The 20,276-nt window shown below is 48.6% G+C and overlaps 1 protein-coding gene across 1 annotated transcript in view; it reads left to right on the top strand.

Moving 5' to 3' along the window:
• RNF17 (ring finger protein 17) overlaps positions 1-20,276 on the top strand; it is a 223,743-nt gene that overhangs the window by 23,220 nt on the left and 180,247 nt on the right. Inside the window, exons 7-8 of the mRNA XM_026653404.1 lie at positions 3,173-3,272; positions 15,464-15,544. Of these exons, the coding sequence (XP_026509189.1) occupies positions 3,173-3,272; positions 15,464-15,544 (181 nt within the window). The remainder of the gene's footprint in view (positions 1-3,172; positions 3,273-15,463; positions 15,545-20,276) is intronic.

A 20,276-nucleotide genomic window follows, 5' to 3' on the forward strand; every position in this document is an offset into this window, starting at 1 on the left:
AAAAAAAAAAAAAAAAAAAAAAAAAAAAAAAAAAAAAAGGCTTGTTTAATCTTGAGAAAAGAAGACTGAGAGGAAACCCTTCAAATATGTTAAGGGCTGTTATAAAGAGGAGGAGAATCAATTGTTCTCCATGTCCAATGAAGGTAGAAGTAGTAGTAATGGGCTTAATCCCAAGAAGGGAGATGTAGGTTAGGTATTAGGAAAACCTTTTTAACTATAAGGGAAGCTAAGCTCTGGAAAAAGCTTTCAGGGGAATCCCCATCACTGGAGGTTTTTAAGAACAGGTTAGACAAACTACTGCTAGGAATGGTTTAGGTCTGCTTGGTCCTGCCTCTGCACAGCAGGCTGGACTTCATGACCTCTAAGGTCCCTTCCAGCTCTCTGCAGCTATGGTTCATCATGTAACCAGACTGAGGGAGGACATCTGGAGGCTGAATAGATATTCCATTCTCTTTCAAGTTCAGTTGTAGGGAAGGCTCACTCAAATCAAACTTCTGTGAGTGGGTCCACTTCATCTGTGGGTCCAGCAAAAAGACTTCTATCTGAGAATTCTGGGAATCCAGATGTGACAGAGATGTCATCTGGTATTGTGATGAAGTTCACAAGACTCAAGTCTTGGGATATTTCAGCATCACACTGACAACACCTCTGCAGCCATTGCCCAAAATATCAAATCTGAACTCTACACCTTAAGGTTTCTACAAGTAATCCCTGGACTCACTCACACAGCCACTGTACTGTGGACTGGATGTGGGCTTGAGAAATTCCCACTGTCCTGGTCCTATCACTTCCTCCTTTGAACAGAACTAAAACATTGCCTCATTGCTTGGCAAAAAAAAAAAAATTACTGTCGTTCGCCTTTAAACTCTTAGACTCTTCCAAGTTCCAAACTTTATTTGTTGGCAGCCTGCCCAGCCAAGAGGCCAAGGGCTGCATAAAAGTTATTGATATACTGAGTAGGGCTAATAGATATTCTAGCACCAAAGTACTCTTTCCAATTCCACCTGTGACAGAAAAATAGGGAAGAAAGAAAAACGTGAGTGTTGGTGGCTGCTCTGATTCAAATATACTTAAGCTACTGGAGACCTATTTCTCATTTATTCCTAACCACCAAAGTGAACTTAGTGTAAATTATGCTTATGTCCATTTTAAGGCCCTTTATGCTGCCAGCATGGAAGAAAGGTGGTCTTTTTAGTATAAATGAGAATTAGGCCCAAATAACTTCTACAAACTATGCCACCTCTTTAAAGGAGTCAGAGGATCCCTTTCTTCTGACATAGATTCAGTAAAGTCATGTATTGCTGAACTTGTTCAGACTGTAAATCACTTCATAGACCCAAATTTCCTCCAATGAATTGAGAACACAAGACTTCTGATGTGAGACTGTTGTTTTCAGAGGTAGTCATGCTCATCTGGTGTGGTCTCAAGTCCACCAAAAATAACAAACTGAGTGCAGGACCAGGAACTCAACACATTCCTTCCGAGCATTCTTTTGGGGAGGTTCTATGGCCTGTGTTATGCAGGAGATCCGATTAGATGACCATAATGTTCATTCTGGTCTTGGAATCTATGAAATATGCACCATTCATACAAACAGGAGCCATGGAAATTTTGATAGGACTACCATCTGCATATCTGCTCATTTTGCTGCTCTTGCCTGGTACAAGAGAGTAGAGAGAACCTGATATCCCTGCTGGCGGATTGTCAGTGCATCTTTTGGGAAGAATCTACCACCTACATTACATTTTAATAGTCTAAACAGTACTAAATTTGTCACTTGATGCTAGAGAATTTACAAACCATCATCGTCTAATCTCAGTTTCCTGAACAAACTAATTGAGAAGGTACCAAAAAAGAGTCTCAAACATTATCTTCATCTCCTGGTATCTGATATCCTTCTCATTAAGGCTATAGGTCAGGGCATGGTATAGAGACAGTACTTGTTGAATTACTTCCTCCTGTCCAATGATAAGGAAAGTACATCTTTAATGATCAATCATCCCACTGGGCGTGTCTGTGGCATTTGATATCATTGATCACCAAGTACAAGTGCTACCATTTCAAGATGGGAAAAACAACTGCTGTGAAATGGCTCAGATCCTCTTCCTTGGACTAATCCTCGAGGGTCGTTCATAAGCAACTGTTCCTTCACCTCCTGGCATTCTGCAAGTGAAAGCACTGAAGTCTCAATCCTCCCTCCCATATTATCTCTATGTATAAGTAATCAGTTGAACAGACTAGACAACGCAGGTTGGCATGCTAGCAGTATCTACATGACACCAAGCTTACAGCTCATTCACATCAAATGCAAAAATCAGCATCTCCTGGGTTTTTCAGTGCTTTGCTGAAATCCACTGAAGAGCACCTAACTAAAGCTGAATACAAGTAAGATTGAGATGATGCTGGAAGGAAAGAAATCTAAGAACTTGTCCCCTCTATAACATCTCCCACTGTAGTAGGAATAGGAGTGGAGAGGTTATTTTTACTTTTGTATTTGGCATTAGTGTGATGGCTACTGGGATACTGTGTCCAGTTCTGGTATCCACATTTCAAGAAGGATGTTGATAAATGTAAGAGGGTTCAGCGAAGAGCCATGAGAATGACTAAAGGATTAGAAAACATGTTTTACAGTGATAGAACTCCTTGGGTCTATCTATTTAGTTTAACAAAGAGGTGTTTAAGGGGTGACTTGATTACAGTCTATAAGTACCTATGTGGGGAACTAATATTTAATAATGGGCTCTTCAATCTATCAGAGAAAGGTATAACATGATCTAGTGGCTGGAAGTTGAAGCAAGACAAATTCAGACTGGAAATGAAGCATACATTTTTAACAATGAGAGTAATTAACCATTGGAACAATTTACCCCGGATTATGGTAGAGTCTCCATTACAATTTTTTAAAATCACAACTGGATGTTTTTCTAAAAAGATCTGCTCCAGGAATTATTTTGGTCAAGTTCTGTGGCCTGTGTTATACAAGAGGTCAGACTAGATTATCACAATGCTCCCTTTTGGCCTTAGAATCTATAAGGGGGTGTGTGGAGAAGGGAGAAAAATGTGTAAAATGAGAATCAGAATGGTCTTTAATGCATTTTTCAAAACACTATAATTTTTAAGAAATGCAATTTCTTCTGCATGACTTGTTAAATATCTTTTTTGGTAAAATTAGGAGCTACATCCCAGATGTCAAAGAGAAAAATGTTCAGTCTACTTATTCAGACTACCATCTGAATCTCAAACCAGTTTGGATTACATCAACAGAAGACATGGTATGTAAATGTTATTTCTTCTTATAGTCATTTTTATACTACACCTCTACCCCGATATAATGCTGTCCTCAGGAGCCAAAAAACCTTACCGCGTTATAGGTGAAACCGTGTTATATCGAACTTGCTTTGATCCGCTGGAGCGCACAGCCCCGCCCACCCAGAGCGCTGCTTTACCGCGTTATATCCGAATTCGTGTTATATCAGATCACGTTATATCTGGGTAGAGGTGTACTTTCATATCAAGTGCTTCACTTCTTACAGTGTGCAGGCAGAAAGGCTGTAATCTTACAAGTCAGGCATCTTTGTTTGAATTTACATGCCACTGTACTACAAATTATGAAGTATTTGACAATGTGATACAGACCAGGATTCTGTGCTCATCTGACTGACCAGCTGTACATTTTAGAGTTCTGTTCTTTTCTTTTAGAAACACCTGAGTCTTCCAGACATTTAAAGTGATTGTTGTTTTTCAAGTGCTTGCTCATGTAGATTCTATTCTAGGTGTGCATGTGCCCACGTGCACGGTTGTTGGAGATTTTTGCCTTAGCAGTATCCATAGGGTTGGCTATGGCGCCCCCTTGAGTGCCAAGCTCATGTGTCAGTATATCAGGCGCTGCTGGCCCTGCACCCTCTCAGTTCCTTCTTTCTGCCTGTGGTGGTTAGTTGGAGTGCTTTGCCTTGCATAGCAAGGGCTAGCGGTTTCATCTCTTCTTACTTTGAGCGTTAGGGCCTTGTAAATAGTTGTTTATAGTAGTTAGTGTTAAATAGTTAAGTGTAGTTAGAGTCCCAGTGGGGACTTCGCCCCAGGCAGCGCATGCCCCGGTCTCTGGGGTTTAAGCCTTGCACGGACTGTAACAGGCCTATGCCTGTAAGTGACCCCCACAGCAGCTGCCTCAAGTACTTGGGGGAATCATATGTGAAGGACAAGTATCGTATCAGTAAAAATTTTCGACCCAGGACTCAGAAAGAGGTGGAGGAGATGGCCGGGCAGGCAGACACCTTGTTCAGTGTGCTTTCGGCTTCTGCCCCTGCCCTTGTTGCACTACTAGTGCATGACGGGGTCCTGAAAATTGCCATGGTCCTCTGGCAAACCCCGTCATCCATCCCTCCCACCTCCAAAAGGGCCAAAAAGAAGTACTTTGTCCCGGCTAAAGGGTTCGTTTAACTTTTTATACCCACCCATCTCTGGGCTCGTGGTCTGCTCTCTGGCCAACGAGAAGAACAAACGGGGGCATGCCAGTTCAACTCCCAAGAATAAAGAGGCCAAAAGAGTGGACATTTCCGGGAGAAAAATGTATTTGAGAGCCAGTCTGCAATTCCAGGTGGCGAGCCACTAGGCCTTCTTGGGCAGGTAGGTGCAACTTTAACTTATGGGACTCCCTCCGTAAGTTCAAGAAGTCCCTCCCTCAAGGTTTGGCCCAAGAATTCAGCACCCTGGTTGAGGACGGTACTGTGGCAGCGAGGTGCTTCCTCCAAATGGTGTGGGATGCAGTGGACTCGGCGGCTAAGGTGGTCATTTCAGCGATGGTCATGAGGCGCAGCTCCTGGCTTCAGACCGCTGGCCTGTCCCAAGAGATGCAAACCTCGATCCAGGACCTCCCATTTAATGGGAATGGGCTTTTTGCAGGGCAAATGGCTGTGAGGCTGCATGGTTTAAAGGACACTCGGGCCACCCTTCACTCGCTGGGTATGCATACACCGCAGTCTGCAAGGAAGCAGTGCCAGCCACCCCTGCCGCCAAGGCCTTGGCAGCCTCATCATGGGTCTGCAAGGGGAAGTGATAGAGATATGAGTTTTAGTCATTGCTGCCCTTCCTCCTCCCACTCACCCACGCAGCCTGGCCCGGCAAAGCATCCTGGGGACCAGAAGCCCACATTTTGAAGGTGTACTTGTGAGCGATGCCTCGGTCAACTCCCCGGATCCACCTTGTTCTTTCCTCAATTGTCTTCGTCCCTACCGTTCAGCCTGTTCGCGGGTCATTCAGACCGCTGAGTGCTAGACATAGTATGTCAGGGCTATACCCTGTAATTTTCGGCCGCCCCTCTCTCCCACCCATCCCTCTTCAGGGACCCTTCTCACGAGCAACTCCTCATTCAAGAGGTCAAGAACCTCCTGCACCTGGGGGCGGTGGAGGAGATCCCTCGGGACATGAAAGGGGTTCTATTCCCACTACTTCCTAATCCTGAAAGCAAAAAGGGGCCTCAAACCCATTCTGCACCTGTATCGCCTCAACAAGTCACTCAGAAAGTTGAAGTTTCGCATGGTCTCCCTGGCCTCCATCATCCCTTGAGTTTCTACATGACCTGGTTGGATGTGACCTCGGTCAATATTTCTACCTCTGGGTAGTTTAAGTATGCATCAGATATAACCAAATAGTCTATCTTCTAGGGCAGGGGTTGCCAACCTGTGGCTCCAGAGCCGCATGCGGCTCTTCAGAGGTTATTATGCAGCTCCTTGCATATGCGCTGACTCCAAGGCTGGAGCTACAGATAATAACTTTCCAGTGTGCTGTGGGGTGTTCACTGTTCAGCCCCCTGCTCTGCCCCCAGTCCTGCCACCACTCCTAGGGTGACCGGACAGTCCCGATTTTAACACATTTGTCCCGCGTCCCGACCGCACATCAGTCGGGATGCCCTTTGTCCCGATATCGGGGACTGCTTACCATGAGTCACCGCCAAAGTCCCGGGGCTGGCGTGGTGCTTCCTGGGGCAGCTCGGGGTGCGCCTGCCCGCCGGCAGGAGCCTGCAATGCTGGCGGCCACTAGGCACAGAGGCGGAGGGGGTCTCTGCATGCTGCACTGGTTCCTTCCTGCCCAATCAGAGCTGCGGGGACGGGGCTTGCAAGCGCCAGCAGCGGGCAGAGAGCCCTCCGCCACCCCGTCCACCCCACCTGACCCGACCCGACTCTAGGAGCAAGAGGGACCTGCTGGATGCTTCCCGGGAGCTGTCCCAGGTAAGCACCGCTGGGGACTCCCCACCTCGCCCCCCGGCAGGTCCCTCTGGCTCTTAGGGTCGGGGCCCCGTGCGTGGCACAAAGAGTCGGAGAGCACCACCCCGGGCTCCTGCCATCCCGGGAAGCTCAGTGAGCTGGCGTGGCTGCGAGCTGGGGGAGAAGTCTGCCCCAAAGCAGCGGCGCAGCGCCACTGGTGGAGCCGCCGCCGCCTGGCTCTGGGCAGCTGGAGGGGGCACCGGCAATGCCCCGCCCTGCAGACCGCATAGCTCCACTCCCCACTCACCGCACGGACAGCTCCCTGCGGTGCGCGGCCTCCTTTCAGTGCTGGGCGCTGTGCACGCCAGAGGGGTAAATAGCAACCCGGCCCCCGCCATGCCACCCCCAGATGGCCAGCCCGCCTGGGCCGCTGCCTGCCATCAGCCGTGACACAACGAGGGTGTTTGGCTGGGGAGTGCAGCCTGCAGCAGCCGGAGGCAGGGAGGGCACCGAGGGGTCCGTGGCAGAGAGCAGGGGCGTGTGGTGCCTCGATGTGGGGCAGTTTCCCCTGTGCCCCCCCAACTATCTCCCGCAGCGGGGTGGGGGTGGTTATGAAGCCAGGCAGGAGAGTCAGTGGCCACTTTGGGTGAGTCTGCCCTGCAGTTTAAGTGCAGGATTAGTGGGACTTGAGTCAGCTGAGCTGTGTTAGGGAGCCCTGGGCTTAGGGTGATCAAAGGTCCCAATATTAGAGGCTTTGTCTTGTATAGGCAAGTATTCCCCTCCCCTGGCTCTGAGAGGAGGGGGGGGGGGGAAGTGTCCCAATTTTTTACACTTGCTATCTGGTCACCCTAACCAATCCACTCCTTCCCCCAAGGCCCCTGCCCCTTCCCCCAAGCCTGCCATGCCCTTGCTCCTCCCCCCTCCCCACCAGTGCACACTGCAAAACAGCTCATAGACTCATAGACTTTAAGGTCAGAAGGGACCGTTATGATCATCTAGTCTGACCTCCTGCACAACGCAGGCCACAGAATCTCACCCACCCACTCCTGTAACAAACCACTAACCTATATCTGAGTTGTTGAAGTCCTCAAATCGTGATTTAAAGATCTCAAGGTGCAAAGAATCCTCCAGCAAGTGACCCGTGCCCCACGCTGCAGAGGAAGGTGAAAAACCCCCAGGGCCTCTGCGGATCTGCCCTGGAGGAAAATTCCTTCCCGACCCCAAATATGGCGATCAGTTAAACCCTGAGCACGTGGGCAAGACTCACCAGCCAGCACCCAGGAAAGAATTCTTTGTAGTAACTCAGATCCCACCCCATCTAACATCCCATCACAGACCATTGGGCATATTTACCTGCTAATAATCAAAGATCAATTAATTGCCAAAATTAGGCTATTCCATCATACCATTCCCTCCATAAACTTAGTCTTGAAGCTAGATATGTCTTTTGCCCCCACTACTCCCCTTGGAAGGCTGTTCCAGAACTTCACTCCTCTAATGGATTGTGACAGTTGATTGCGGCCGGCGGGAGGCATGGGGAGGGAAGAGGAGGCGCTGATTGGCGGGGCTGCCGGTGGGCTGGAGGGGGGTAGCGGATGGGGACTGCTGACATATTACTGTGGCTCTTTGGCAATGTTCATTGGTAAATTCTGGCTCCTTCTCAGGCTCAGGTTGGCCACCCCTGTTCTAGGGTAAAGATATCTACCACCCACTCACCATCTGGCACATCCATATTTAATACTTGTCCTTTTGGTGTGGTTGGCCTATGGGCTTGGCATGTGGCATAAATATTTACCATATCAGTGATGTAGTTGTTCATGCTTAGGCAATAGAGTGCTTCCCATGCCCTTCTTTTGCACTTCTCTGTACCCAAGTGACCTTCATGAATGGCCTTTACCATGTTTTTTTCTGAGTTCAGATGGAATCACAATGCTTTTACCTATGAGAAGGACACATTCAACCATAGACAGCTCATGGCTGAAGGGAACATACTGTTTTAGGCATGAATTGTTTTCTCTGTCAGAGTATAGAGTATGAATCATGGGTGGCAGCATCTCATCCTTCACTACAGCACTTTTAGCTTTGACCATGAGTGAGGTGAAGTGGGGTCCTGAATATTTTACCATGTTGACATGAATCTGTGTGTGTGTGTACACGCACGCACGTTTCTGGATCTTCAGTTCTCAGATTAATCCCAGATCCTGGATAGGGTATCTACCACAATTAAACGATTTCCTGGAGTGAATTCAATGCTATAGTCATATTTTTAGAAGCTTTATTAGAAGTCTTTGAATTCTAGGTGGTGTCTTCCACAGGTCCTTTTTTGCAATGGCTATCAATGGTTTAAGACCAGTTTCAATTACAAAAGATATTCCATAAACGTAGTTGTAACAAGTGTCACAGCCAAATGCAGTTCCCAGGGTTTTCTTTTCAATATGTGTGTATTTGTACTCTATTTGCGAAAGCAATCTAGGCATATGCTTTCTGGACTCCAGTCACAGCCTTTCTTTTGGAGGAGCACTAAACCTTTTCAGCATCTGTGGTATCTTTGTAGGGCATGATATGTCACATGAGCTCCCACACTACAATATTTAAGTAACGTTTTCAGTTTGTTGTATTAATTTCATGCTGTTTAGTCCAGTTTGTTCCATACCATTAAGTAATAGTTTTCTCATAATTTTATCAGCCAGGTTATGAATTTGCCCAGCCAGGTCACCATACCTGTACACCAGTGTAAATCTTTTTTGCTTTGGGCTTGGCATTCTAAGGATGGCTTGTACTTTTGCTGGATCTGGCTTGGCACCACTTTCTGACAGGATTTCCCCCAAATAGAGAAGTTCTGTCTTTGTGAACTGGCACTTTTTCTTCAACTTCAATCCTTTTATCCCTGGCAATCTGCAGAATTTTTGCAAGCCTTACATTGTATTCCTGTTCTGCAGTGTCTCAGGTGAGAATATCATCTCTGCACACCTTGACGCCTTTCAGTGCCATCCAGTAAGTGCTGTATGGTTCTGTGGAATACTTCAGGTGCAGAGCAAATTCCAAAAGGTAGACTTGGAAGCAGTATCTGCTAAAGGGAGTGTTAGAAGTACACAGCTGTGAGCTCTCAGAGATCAAGGGAATTTGCCAAAACCTATTAGGTGCATCTGGAATGATGAAAAATTTGGCATCCTCCCATCTCTCCCAAAACTTTATATCTGGTCAGTATGTGATAATGCTCCCTTTTTATGTTCGTGATTAATTCCCTGGGATCAAGACACAAACTCAAAGTATACCTCTCCCCCGATATAACGCGACCCAATATAACACTAATTCGGATATAACGCGGTAAAGCAGTGCTCCGGGGGGGTGGGGCTGCGCACTCCAGGGGATCAAAGCAAGTTCGATATAACGTGGTTTCACCTATAACGCGGTAAGATTTTTTTGGCTCCCAAGGACAGCGTTATATTGGGGTAGAGGTGTAATATGCTTGGTAATAGTGAACATAATATTAAATTTAGCTTCCCTGTGCTTGGGGAAAACACCACAGCAGCCCACCATGGTAGATTTTAATTTCAAAAAGGGGGACTACACAAAAATGAAGAAGTTAGTTAAACAGAAATTAAGATATAGTGCCAAAACTGAAATCCCTGCAAGCTGCATGGAAACTTGTTAAAGACACCATAATAGAGGCTCAACTTAAATGTACAGTAACTCCTCACTTTGCATTCTAGTTATGTTCCTGGAAAATGCGACTTTAAGCGAAACAATGTTAAGCGAATCCAATTTCCCCATAAGAATTAATGTAAATGGGAGGGTTACGTTCCAGTGAAAAGAATTTCCCTAGAACGTAACACACACACCCCCGCATTTAAAAATACACACACACACACACACACACACACTCTATAAGTTTTAAACAAACAATTTAATACTGTACACCGCGATGATGATTGTGAAGCTTGGTTGAGGTGGTGAAGTCAGAGAGTGGAAGAGGGTGGGATATTTCCCAGGGACTGCCTTATTGCTAAATGATGAACTAGCATTCGTCTGAGCCCTCAAGGGTTAAAACGTTGTTAATGTAGCCTCACACTCTACAAGGCAGCACAAATGTAGGGAGGGGAGACAGCATGGCAGACAGAGAGACACACACCCTGTGTGTGGGACAAAGAGAGAGATGTGCAGTGCCCCTTTAAGCACGCTGACCCCACTCTAAGTAAACTGCCTTTTTAAGTATATCAGCAAGTTGAGACAGCAGCTGCGGTCAGCAAGCTCTCTCCGTCCTGAGCCCTGTCCTGTCTCCACCCTGCTCTATATGGAGAAGGAGTAAGCGGGGGACAGGAGCAGGGGGGAAGGGGAAACCCTGACATTATCCACCCTCTCCCCCCCCTCCCCCCCCGCACAGCAAGCAGGAGGCTCCCGAGAGCAGCTCCAAGGCAGTGGGCAGGAGCAGCACATGGCAGTGGGGGGAGGGACAGCTGAACTGCTGGCAATTGATAGCCTACTGGCTGGCTGCCGCACAGGGAACTGAGGGGAGCAGGGAGCTGATGGGGGGGGGGGGGGGGGCTGCTGGGCCATCCTGGTTCCAAGCCCCCACCAGCTAGCTGCAACGAGCTGCTCTTCCTGCAAGCAGTGGATAAAGCAAGCGGCTGCCAAACAACATTATAAGGGAGCATTGCTCAACTTTAAATGAGCATGTTCCCTAATTGATCAGCAACGTAACAACGTTAACCGGGACGACTTTAAGTGAAGAGTTACTGTATGCTCCAAATTAAAAAACATAGTAAGAGAACCAAAAAAGTGGCTAACCAAAAAAGTAAAAGAAGCAGTGAGAGGCAAAAAGGCATCCTTTAAAAAGTGGAAGTTAAATCCTATTGAGGAAAATAGCATAAACTCTGGCAAATGAAGTGTAAAAATATAATTAGAAAGGCCAAAAAGGAATTTGAAGAACAGCTAGCCAAAGACTCAAAAAGTAATAGCAAATTTTTTTTTTACGTACATCAGAAGCAAGAAGCCTACTAAACAACCAGTGGGGCCACTGGATGATCGAGATGCTAAAGGAGCACTCAAGGATGATAAGGCCATTGCGGAAAGACTAAATGAATTCTTTGCATCGGTCTTCACAGCTGAGGATATGTGGGAGATTCCCAAACCTGAGCCATTCTTTTTAGGTGACAGATCTGAGGAATTGTCCCAGATTGAGGTGTTGTCAGAGGAGGTTTTGGACCAAATTGATAAATTAAACAGCAATAAGTCACCAGTACCAGATAGTATTCACCCAAGAGTTCTGAAGAAATGCAAATGTGAAATTGCAGAACTACTAACTGTGATTTGTAACCTATCATTTAAATCAGCTTCTTTACCAAATGACTGGAGGATAGCTAATGTGATGATAATTTTTAAAGAAGGCTGTAGAGGTGATTCTGGCAATTACAGGCCAGTAAGCCTGACTTCAGTACTGGGTAAACTGGTTGAAACTATATTAAAGAACAGAATTGTCAGACATACAGATGAACATAATTTGTTGGGGAAGAGTCAACATGGGTTTTGTAAAGGGAAATCATGCCTCACTAATCTACTAGAATTTTTTGAGGGGGGTGAACAAGCATGTGGACAAGGGGAATCCACTGGATATAGTGTACTTAGATTTCCAGAAAGCTTTTGACAGGGTCCCTCACCAAAGGCTCTTAAGCAAAGTAAGCTGTCATGGGATAAGAAGGAAAGTCCTCTCATGGATCAGTGACTGGTTAAAAGATAGGAAACAAAGGGTAGGAATAAATGGTTAGTTTTCAGAATGGAGAGAGGTAAATAGTGGTGTCCCCCAGGGTTCTGTACTGGGGTCAGTACTGTTCAACATATTCATAAATGATCTAGAAAAAGGGGTAAATAGCGAGGTGGCAAAAATTGCAGATGATACAAAACTATTCAAGATAGTTAAGTCCAAAGCAGACTGCGAAGAGCTACAGAAGGATCTCACAAAACTGGGTGACTGAATTTCATCTGCCATTTTGTTGCCCAATGTTGATAAATGCAAAGTAATGCACATTGAAAAACATAATCCCAACTATACATATAAAATGATGGGGTCTAAATTAGCTGTTACCACTCAAGAAAGAGATCTTGTGGTCAATTGAGGATAGTTCTCTGAAAACATCCACTCAATGTGCAGCAGCAGTCAAAAAAGCGAACAGAATGTTGGGCATCATTAAGAAAGGGATAGATAATAAGACAGAAAATATTATAATGCCTTTATATAAATCCATGGTACGCCCACATCTTGAATACTGCATACAGATTTGGTCACCCCATCTCAAAAAAGATATATTTGAATTGGAAAAGGTTCAGAAAAAGCAACAAAAATGATTAGGGGAATGGAATGACTTCCATATGAGGAGAGATGAATAGGACTGGGACTTTTCAGCTTGGAAAAGAGATGATTATGGGGGGATATGATAGAGGTCTATAAAATCATGACTGGTGTGGAGAAAGTAGATAAGGAAGTGTGTTGTTTACTCCTCATTCCCAAGGGCTAGGGATCACCAAATGAAATTAATAGGCAGCAGGTTTAAAGCAAACAAAGTATTTCTTCACACAACATACAGTCAACCAGTGGAACTCCTTGCCAGAGGATGTTGTGAAGACCGAAACTACAACAGGGTTCAAAAAAGAACTAGACAAATTCATGGAGGATAGATCCATCAATGGCTATTAGCCAGGATGGTCAGGGATGGTGACCCCAGCCTCTGTTTGCCAGAAGCTGGGAATGAATGACATGGGATTGATCACTTGATAATTACCTGTTCTGTTCATTCCTTCTGAAGTACCTGACATTGGCCACTGTCAGAAGTCCTTTGGTCTGACCCAGTATGGCTGTTCTTACGTTTTTATCCACATTTTTTTTGTACTATCATCGGTGAGTGCACCCAACCATAGGCACTGGCTTCCTCCTGGCCCGGGGGTACTCAAGCCTCAGCTCTGCCCCAGGCCCTGCCCCCACTCTATCCTTTCCCCCAAGTCCCCGCTTCTCCAATTCCTGCCCAGTTCTGCCCCCTCCCCTTAGCATGCCCCATCCCCTACTCTTCCCCCTCCCTCCCTCCAGCGCCTCCTGTATTCTCCAAAACAACTGACAGGGCAGAGGTGCTTGGAGGAAGGGGGGGGAGTTGATTGTTGGAGCCACAGGTGAATGGGAGGAGCTGGCTGCCAGTGAGTGCTAAGCACCCACTAATTTTTTTCCGCAGGTGCTCCAGCCCTGGAGCGCCCACGGACTCGGCGCCTATGCACCAAACCTGTAGGTTTCTCAACTCTTTCTATTACTTCTATTGCAGTTCTTGCTGGTGTCTGCCTCTCAGGGCCACAAGTACCTTCCTGGATGCATATAAACAAGGGTTTGCATCCTTCTTCAAAATTATTTTGTGCATGACTGGCAGTTTTCCCAAACCTTTGAACACCTCTGTGTATTTCTCTACTAAGGTTTAGATGTCTTGCAGCAAGTTGTATTCTATATTAAATAGCTTGCATATGAGTCCCAATTGTTGACTTGATTACAGGCCCAGTATTGGTTTTCTATCTCCTATAATAATAATAATTAATTAATAAAGGTATTCTTAGTCTTTTCTTTCTTGTGTGTCAGATTGCGCTGGCATCTGCCCACCACAGAAATAGGGGGAGTGCATTGTAAGCTGTCAGGACATTTGCCTGTTTCTCCTGTGGGGGGCTTATATTTTAAAGTTAGCAGCACTAGTGTGGCAATTACATTGGTGTCAGCACCTGAATCTACTGTATGTGTGATTTGTGAACCACTAGTATTAAGAGTGACGAACTTGTTATTGTGTACTGGCAGCCATTGCTGCATGGCATCAGCATACACTGCTTCCTCAGTGGAGCTATCGCCATATTCCTGCATTGCATCAGTTTTCTGATGTCTCGATTGGTTAGCAAAATAGTTGTACTTGTGACACACTGCACTTTTGTCCAAATGCTGAGCACTGTCTGTATGTATGTTTCCATGAACTTCCCACACATTTGTTTGGTCTAGCCCTTCCATAGAATGTTTTTTTTTCACCCTTCCTTATATTGATTGTTGTCAGTGTGTCGCTTTTTTGTGCATGTTTCCTTTCTGTCCTGCTGTGCAATGACCTTCTGCACAGTGTCCCTGTTATCCGCTTTGATTAATGTTTGCATTTGCAGTTTGCGTGTTCTGCTGCTTTGCAAATGTTTGTGGCTTTTTCCAAAGTTAAGTCTGTAAATAGATGCTCCGATAGGCTGGTGGCAGGTTTAACAATGCAAAGCTATCTAATCAAGGAATCTCCATAAGGCCTAAAGTTGCAGCACTGGCTTTTACTCTTCAAGTCTGTGTTGTAATCCTCAGTTCCTTTTTTACTCTTATGTGGAAAAGAAGCTTTCGTAAGTTTCATGCTTTGTAGGAAAGCACTGCTAGGATTTTCTCAAAATCTTCACTGTCCTCAGGGGAGAGCTGGAAGCTGTTAAAAAGGTGTACAGCTTCCTGACCACCTATGGTTAGCAGTAAGGTACTTTCTAGTCTCCACTCCACTCAATTTATTGCCATCATGTATCACAAATCATCACCGCCACCACTGTTTAAACTTCTTCCAGGACTCATCCATGCATAGGTGCTGGCTTCCTCCGGACCCCGGGGGGTGCTCAACCCCCTGCTCAGCCCCAGGTCCCGCCCCTTTCCCCCACCACTATCCCGTCTCTTCTTGTCCCCACTCTGCCGCAGGCCCTGCCCCACCCCACCCCTTCTCCCAAGTCCCCACCCATGCCCTGCCCCCTCCCCTGAGTGTGCCCCGTCCCTGTTCCTCCCTGAGCCTCCTGCACGCCACAAAACAGCTGATCACAGCATGCAGGAGGCACTGGGAGGGAGGGGGAGGCGTTGATCCGGCTGCTGGCAGGCGGGAGGAGGGAAGCTGGCTGCCAGTGGATGCTAAGCACCCACTAATTTTTTTTCCATGGGTGCTCCAGCCCTTGAACCACTGTTCTAAGAACTTGGATTCGCACATGCAGTCCCCTCTAGGAACTGCAGTTGCTAAGGCAACTGCTTTTTCTTTAGCTGGCTGTGCAATGCATCTTACTGTATAGGTGTTTTAAAGCAGTTTTTATCATTTATTCATAGAATTATTTATTACTAAGTCCCAAATGGATGCATAATGTTTCATATGAATTCGAGGTCCTTGCTCCAAGGTTTGTACGAATTCTGAAAATGTTGTCAAATATATAATTTTTTTTTTAATACAAACAGTTTACTATTGTAACTTTTCCCCCAGGACAATAAAACTGAACAAGACATTGATGAAGCTTTGTGGATAACTGCTTTTAATCTTGAGCGTTTAAAAACTGCAGAGAAGGTAGGGTAAAGAGAAACTTCGATTCAATTTGAAATATTTCAGATTTCATTTACTTAACATCAAAGTTCCGTATTCCTGTAGGTTATATTGGAATTGTTTATCTTATCACAAAAACATTCTGTATCTGCTCTTGTCATTATCTTGGTCTGTGACCTTCTTCTTTGAGTGCTTGCTCATATTGATTCCAATTAGGTGTGCGCGCGCTGTGTGCACGATCGTCAGAGAATTTTCTACCCTTGCAACACCCGGTGGGTCGGCTGTGGAGCCCCCTGGAGTGGCGCCCATGACGGTCGTTGGAACTGTGGAGTGCGGCATAGCTGTTCTCCACTCTCCCTAGCTTTACTCGTTAGTTCTTGTATATAGTAGTTTTGTTGTTAATAGTTTTATAGAGTAGTTATAAATAGTTAGCGGGGGTAAAGGGGGCTTTTATCCCCCCCTTTATTCCCCCGGCGCGCAGCCGGGCTCATGCCCAAGGCTCCTGGCTTTAAGCCGTGCGCGACCTGTGCTAAGCCTATGCGAACGGGAGACCCTCCCGACTCTTGTCTGAAGTGTCTAGGGGAGTCTCACCAGACGGATAAGTGTAAGATCTGCAAGGCTTTCAGGCCCAGGACCAAAAAGGAGCGGGACTTTAGACTTAAGCAGCTCCTTATGGAAGCGGCACTTAGCCCAGATCCTCCTTCGGCGCGCCAAGTTCCGGCACTGAGCGCCTCGGTGCGCAGCGCCCCGGTGGCGCCCTCGGGTACTGCACCACGAGGAGATGCGGATAAGGCCCCACGGCACCGTCCTCCGTCGGCACCGCGTTCGCCGCAAGCCCCTCGGCGCCGTTCCCCATCTCCGGGACATAAAAGACCCTGTAAGAACCAGGACACTGCCGTACAACAGGCACCGGCTCCCCCCGAACCGGTGGTGGAGTCGCGTCCGGCTTCTGAGCGCCAGAGGGTGCAGGCATCGTCGACACCGTTGACGGTTGTAGGGCCGTTGAGTCCGGTGCGGACTGGCTCCTCGCCTCGTCCTGTGGTTGAGCCCTGTCTCCCCTCTATGCTGGAGACATTTGCGACGGCGAAGGACCTCATCGCAGTCACGGAGCCGGCGCCATCTCATACTGCAGACTGCGGCACCGCATGTGCTCCGCACGGTGCAATCCAGGGGCAAGCCTGCCCTGATACGCCCTCCATCTCCGAGCGTGGACTTGTGGCGCCGCTCCCGGTCTCGGAGCAGGTCCCGACGCCGCTCGCAGTCCCGGCACCAGTCTTCATCTCGGCGCCGGTCGTACTCGCGGCCCAGATCTTCCTCCCGGCACTGGTCCACTTCTCGGCACTGACCCGAGCATCGGTACCGGTCAGAGTCCAGACGGTCTTCGTCTTCGCGATCCAGATCGGGATCCTGGTACCGGCATGGCCATCGGCACCGTTCTCGATCCCGGTTCCGCTCCCTGGCACCGCGCAGAGACCGCTCGCCTGTGGACCGGCACCGCTCGGCACCATTCCAGGACGAGCCTCTGCAATCATGCTTGGTACTGCCCTGGCTCGCAAGATCGGCATCTCGTTCGCCGGAAGGGGCCTCCCGATCAGCATACCCTGCTCAGGGTCAGGCTGTGGACAACTTGGGCCATTGGCAGGAGGGGGCAGAGGACCCTAGACAGGACCCTGCACATTGGTCTTTCTGGACCCTATGGGCATATCACCAGGCACAAGGGGCTCCACCAGCGGCCTCTCGCTCAGCACACTCTGAGCCCAGGGTACCTGAGGTCACCATCACCCGTCCTCCCCCAGGGGGCATGGAGGCTCCTGTGCCAACACCCACGCAGGTCACAGACCCCAGTGCAGGGGATCCTGCACATCAGGGACCCTTGGAGCCGGACCCACCTCTGGATCCTTTACCCCCTGAGGCGTCGTCCTCATCTTCCACAGATGAGGCGGTGGCTGGCACAACAACCTCAGGCCCACCTCCAATAGACCTCCGTGCCCACCAAGACCTGCTACGTAGGGTGGCATGGAACATGGACCTACAGGCAGAGGAGGAGGTGGAGGACCTGGTGGTGAGCATCCTCTCAGCTGATGCCCCATCCCGGGTGGCGTTGCCCATTATTCGCACGATCCAGGCTAACGTTAATGCCATATGGCAAACCCCGGCCTCCATCCCTCCCACTGCCAGAGGTGTAGAGAGGAAGTACTTTGTCCCCTCTAAAGACCATGAGTACCTCTACACACATCCTCCGCCGTGTTCACTGGTAGTCTCCTCAGTGAACGCAAGAGAGCGCCATGGTCAGCAAGCGGCAGCACCCAAATCGAAGGACGCCAAATGCTTCGATTTGTTTGGACGTAAGGTTTACTCAGCGAGGGGGTCTGCAGCTCAGAGCCGCAAACCAACAGGTGCTCTTGAGTCGGTACAATTACAACTCATGGAATTCCATGGGTAAATTTAAAGAGTTGGTCCCCCAGGACTCGAGAGAGGAGTTTGGGGCCCTAGTGGAGGAAGGTAAAAAGGTGGCTAGGACCTCCTTACAGGCCTCCCTGGACATAGCGGACTCTGCCGCCAGGACACTAGCGTCTGGGATAGCCATGAGACGCGTCTCCTGGCTTCAGGTATCGTGGTTTCCGCCAGAACTGCAGCAGACCCTGCAAGATCTGCCATTCGAGGGCCAAGGGTTGTTCTCGGACAAGACGGACTCTCGGTTGCAGAGTCTCAAGGACTCCAGAACCATCATGCGCTCCCTGGGGATGCATGTCCCAGGACCCCAGCGCAGGCCCTTTAGGTCCCAGCCACAGAGGTTCTACCCTCCTGCTCTCGTCCAAGACAGGACTTCCCCAGAAGGTGGGGGCGAGGTGGTAGAAGGAGGTCGACTGGCCCCCAATCCGGTCAGAACCAAGGCCCTCCTAGACCACCTTCAGGGCCTAGGCAAAATTTTTGAAGGTGCACTCGAGGACAGCGTACTAGCCACTACCCAGGATCCATTCCCTTTATTTCGGGATCGCCTCTCCCGTTTCCACCGTGCTTGGTCCCTTATAACCTCGGACCGTTGGGTCCTTCGCACGGTGGAGAGGGGATACGCTCTCCAGTTTTCTTCGTTCTCCCCCTCCCACCCCCCCTCCCCGTCCCTCTTCAGGGACCCTTCTCACGAGCATCTCCTTACACAGGAGGTTTTTGGGCTCCTTTCTATGGGGGCCATAGAGGAGGTTCCATCAGAGTTAAGGGGCAGGGGGTTTTACTCCCGCTACTTCCTGATCCCCAAGGCAAAAGGGGGTCTGCGACCCATTTTAGACTTACGCGGACTCAACAAATTCATAGTAAAGTTGAAGTTCCGCATGGTCTCCTTGGGGACCATCATCCCTTCCCTGGATCCTGGAGACTGGTACGCCGCCCTCGACATGAAGGACGCATATTTTCATATAGCAATCTACCCTCCACACAGGCGCTTCCTTCGATTTGTAGTAAACAACATGCACTACCAATTTGCCATCCTTCCCTTCAGCTTGTCCACGTCTCCGAGAGTGTTCACCAAATGTCTGGCTGTCGTGGCAGCATACCTTCGTCGACAAAGGATACAGGTGTTCCCGTATCTAGACTGGCTGGTGCGCGGCCACACCAGGGAGCAAGTTCAAGCCCACGTCCAGATAACACTACAAACATTCCACGAGTTAGGCATCTTACTCAACAAAGAAAAGTCCACTCTGGAGCCAACCCAGAGAATAGAGTTTATCGGGGCAATCTTAGACTCCAGACTCGCCCGAGCTCTTCTGCCAGACACTCGGTTTCACACCATCACAAACATCATCCACGGACTCCAGGTCTTCCCGATTACCACGATAAGGACGTGCCTCGGCCTGTAGGGACACATGGCCTCTTGCACTTACGTAACCAGTCATGCCAGACTTCGGCTTCGCCCACTTCAGGCCTGGGTGTCATCGGTGTACCGTCCTTATCGGGACAACCTGAACATGGTGGTCACGGTTCCGAACTCGGTCTTGACCTCTCTCACCTGGTGGCTGGACCACAAGGCGGTTTGCGCAGGAGTGACGTTTCACGCCCCACAACCCTCCCTGTACCTTCATCTCTAGGTTGGGGCGCTCACCTTGGAGAGCACCATACACGGGACCTGTGGACTGCATCCCAACTAGCTCTGCACATCAATGTTAGAGAGGTGATGGTGGTGCGCCTAGCCTGTCAGGCATTTCTCGGTCTCCTACATGGCCGTTGCGTGTCAGTCCTCACAGACAACACCACGGCCATGTTCTCCATCAACAAGCAAGGAGGAGCCTGGTCGTCCCTCCTATGCCAAGAGGCCATTCGCCTGTGGGAGTTCTGCATTGCCCACTCGATACATCTCATGGCATCGTTCCTCCCTGGAGTCCAGAACGCTCTAGCGGACCGTCCCAGCAGTTCCTTCCAGACGCACGAGTGGTCGATTCGCCCAGATATCATCCATTCCATCTTCCAGAGGTGGGGATTTCCCCAGGTCGACCTGTTTGCCTCACGCGCCAACAGGAAGTGCCACGTGTTCTGCTCCCTCCAAGGGCGATCTCCGGGCTCCCTGTCGGATGCTTTCCTGCTATCGTGGAAAGACCAGCTGTTCTACGCTTTCCCTCCATTTCCACTGGTCCACAGGGTACTGCTCAAGCTATGCAGAGACAAGGCACGTATGATTCTAGTCGCTCCAGTTTGGCCAAGACAGCACTGGTACACCACGCTTCTGGAGCTATCGGTACACACTCCGATCACGCTTCTATTGTGC

This window comes from Terrapene carolina, unplaced genomic scaffold, assembly GCF_002925995.2.
Source record: "Terrapene carolina triunguis isolate 2854851 unplaced genomic scaffold, T_m_triunguis-2.0 Scaffold138, whole genome shotgun sequence".
In the NCBI taxonomy this organism is placed as follows: domain Eukaryota; kingdom Metazoa; phylum Chordata; order Testudines; family Emydidae; genus Terrapene; species Terrapene triunguis.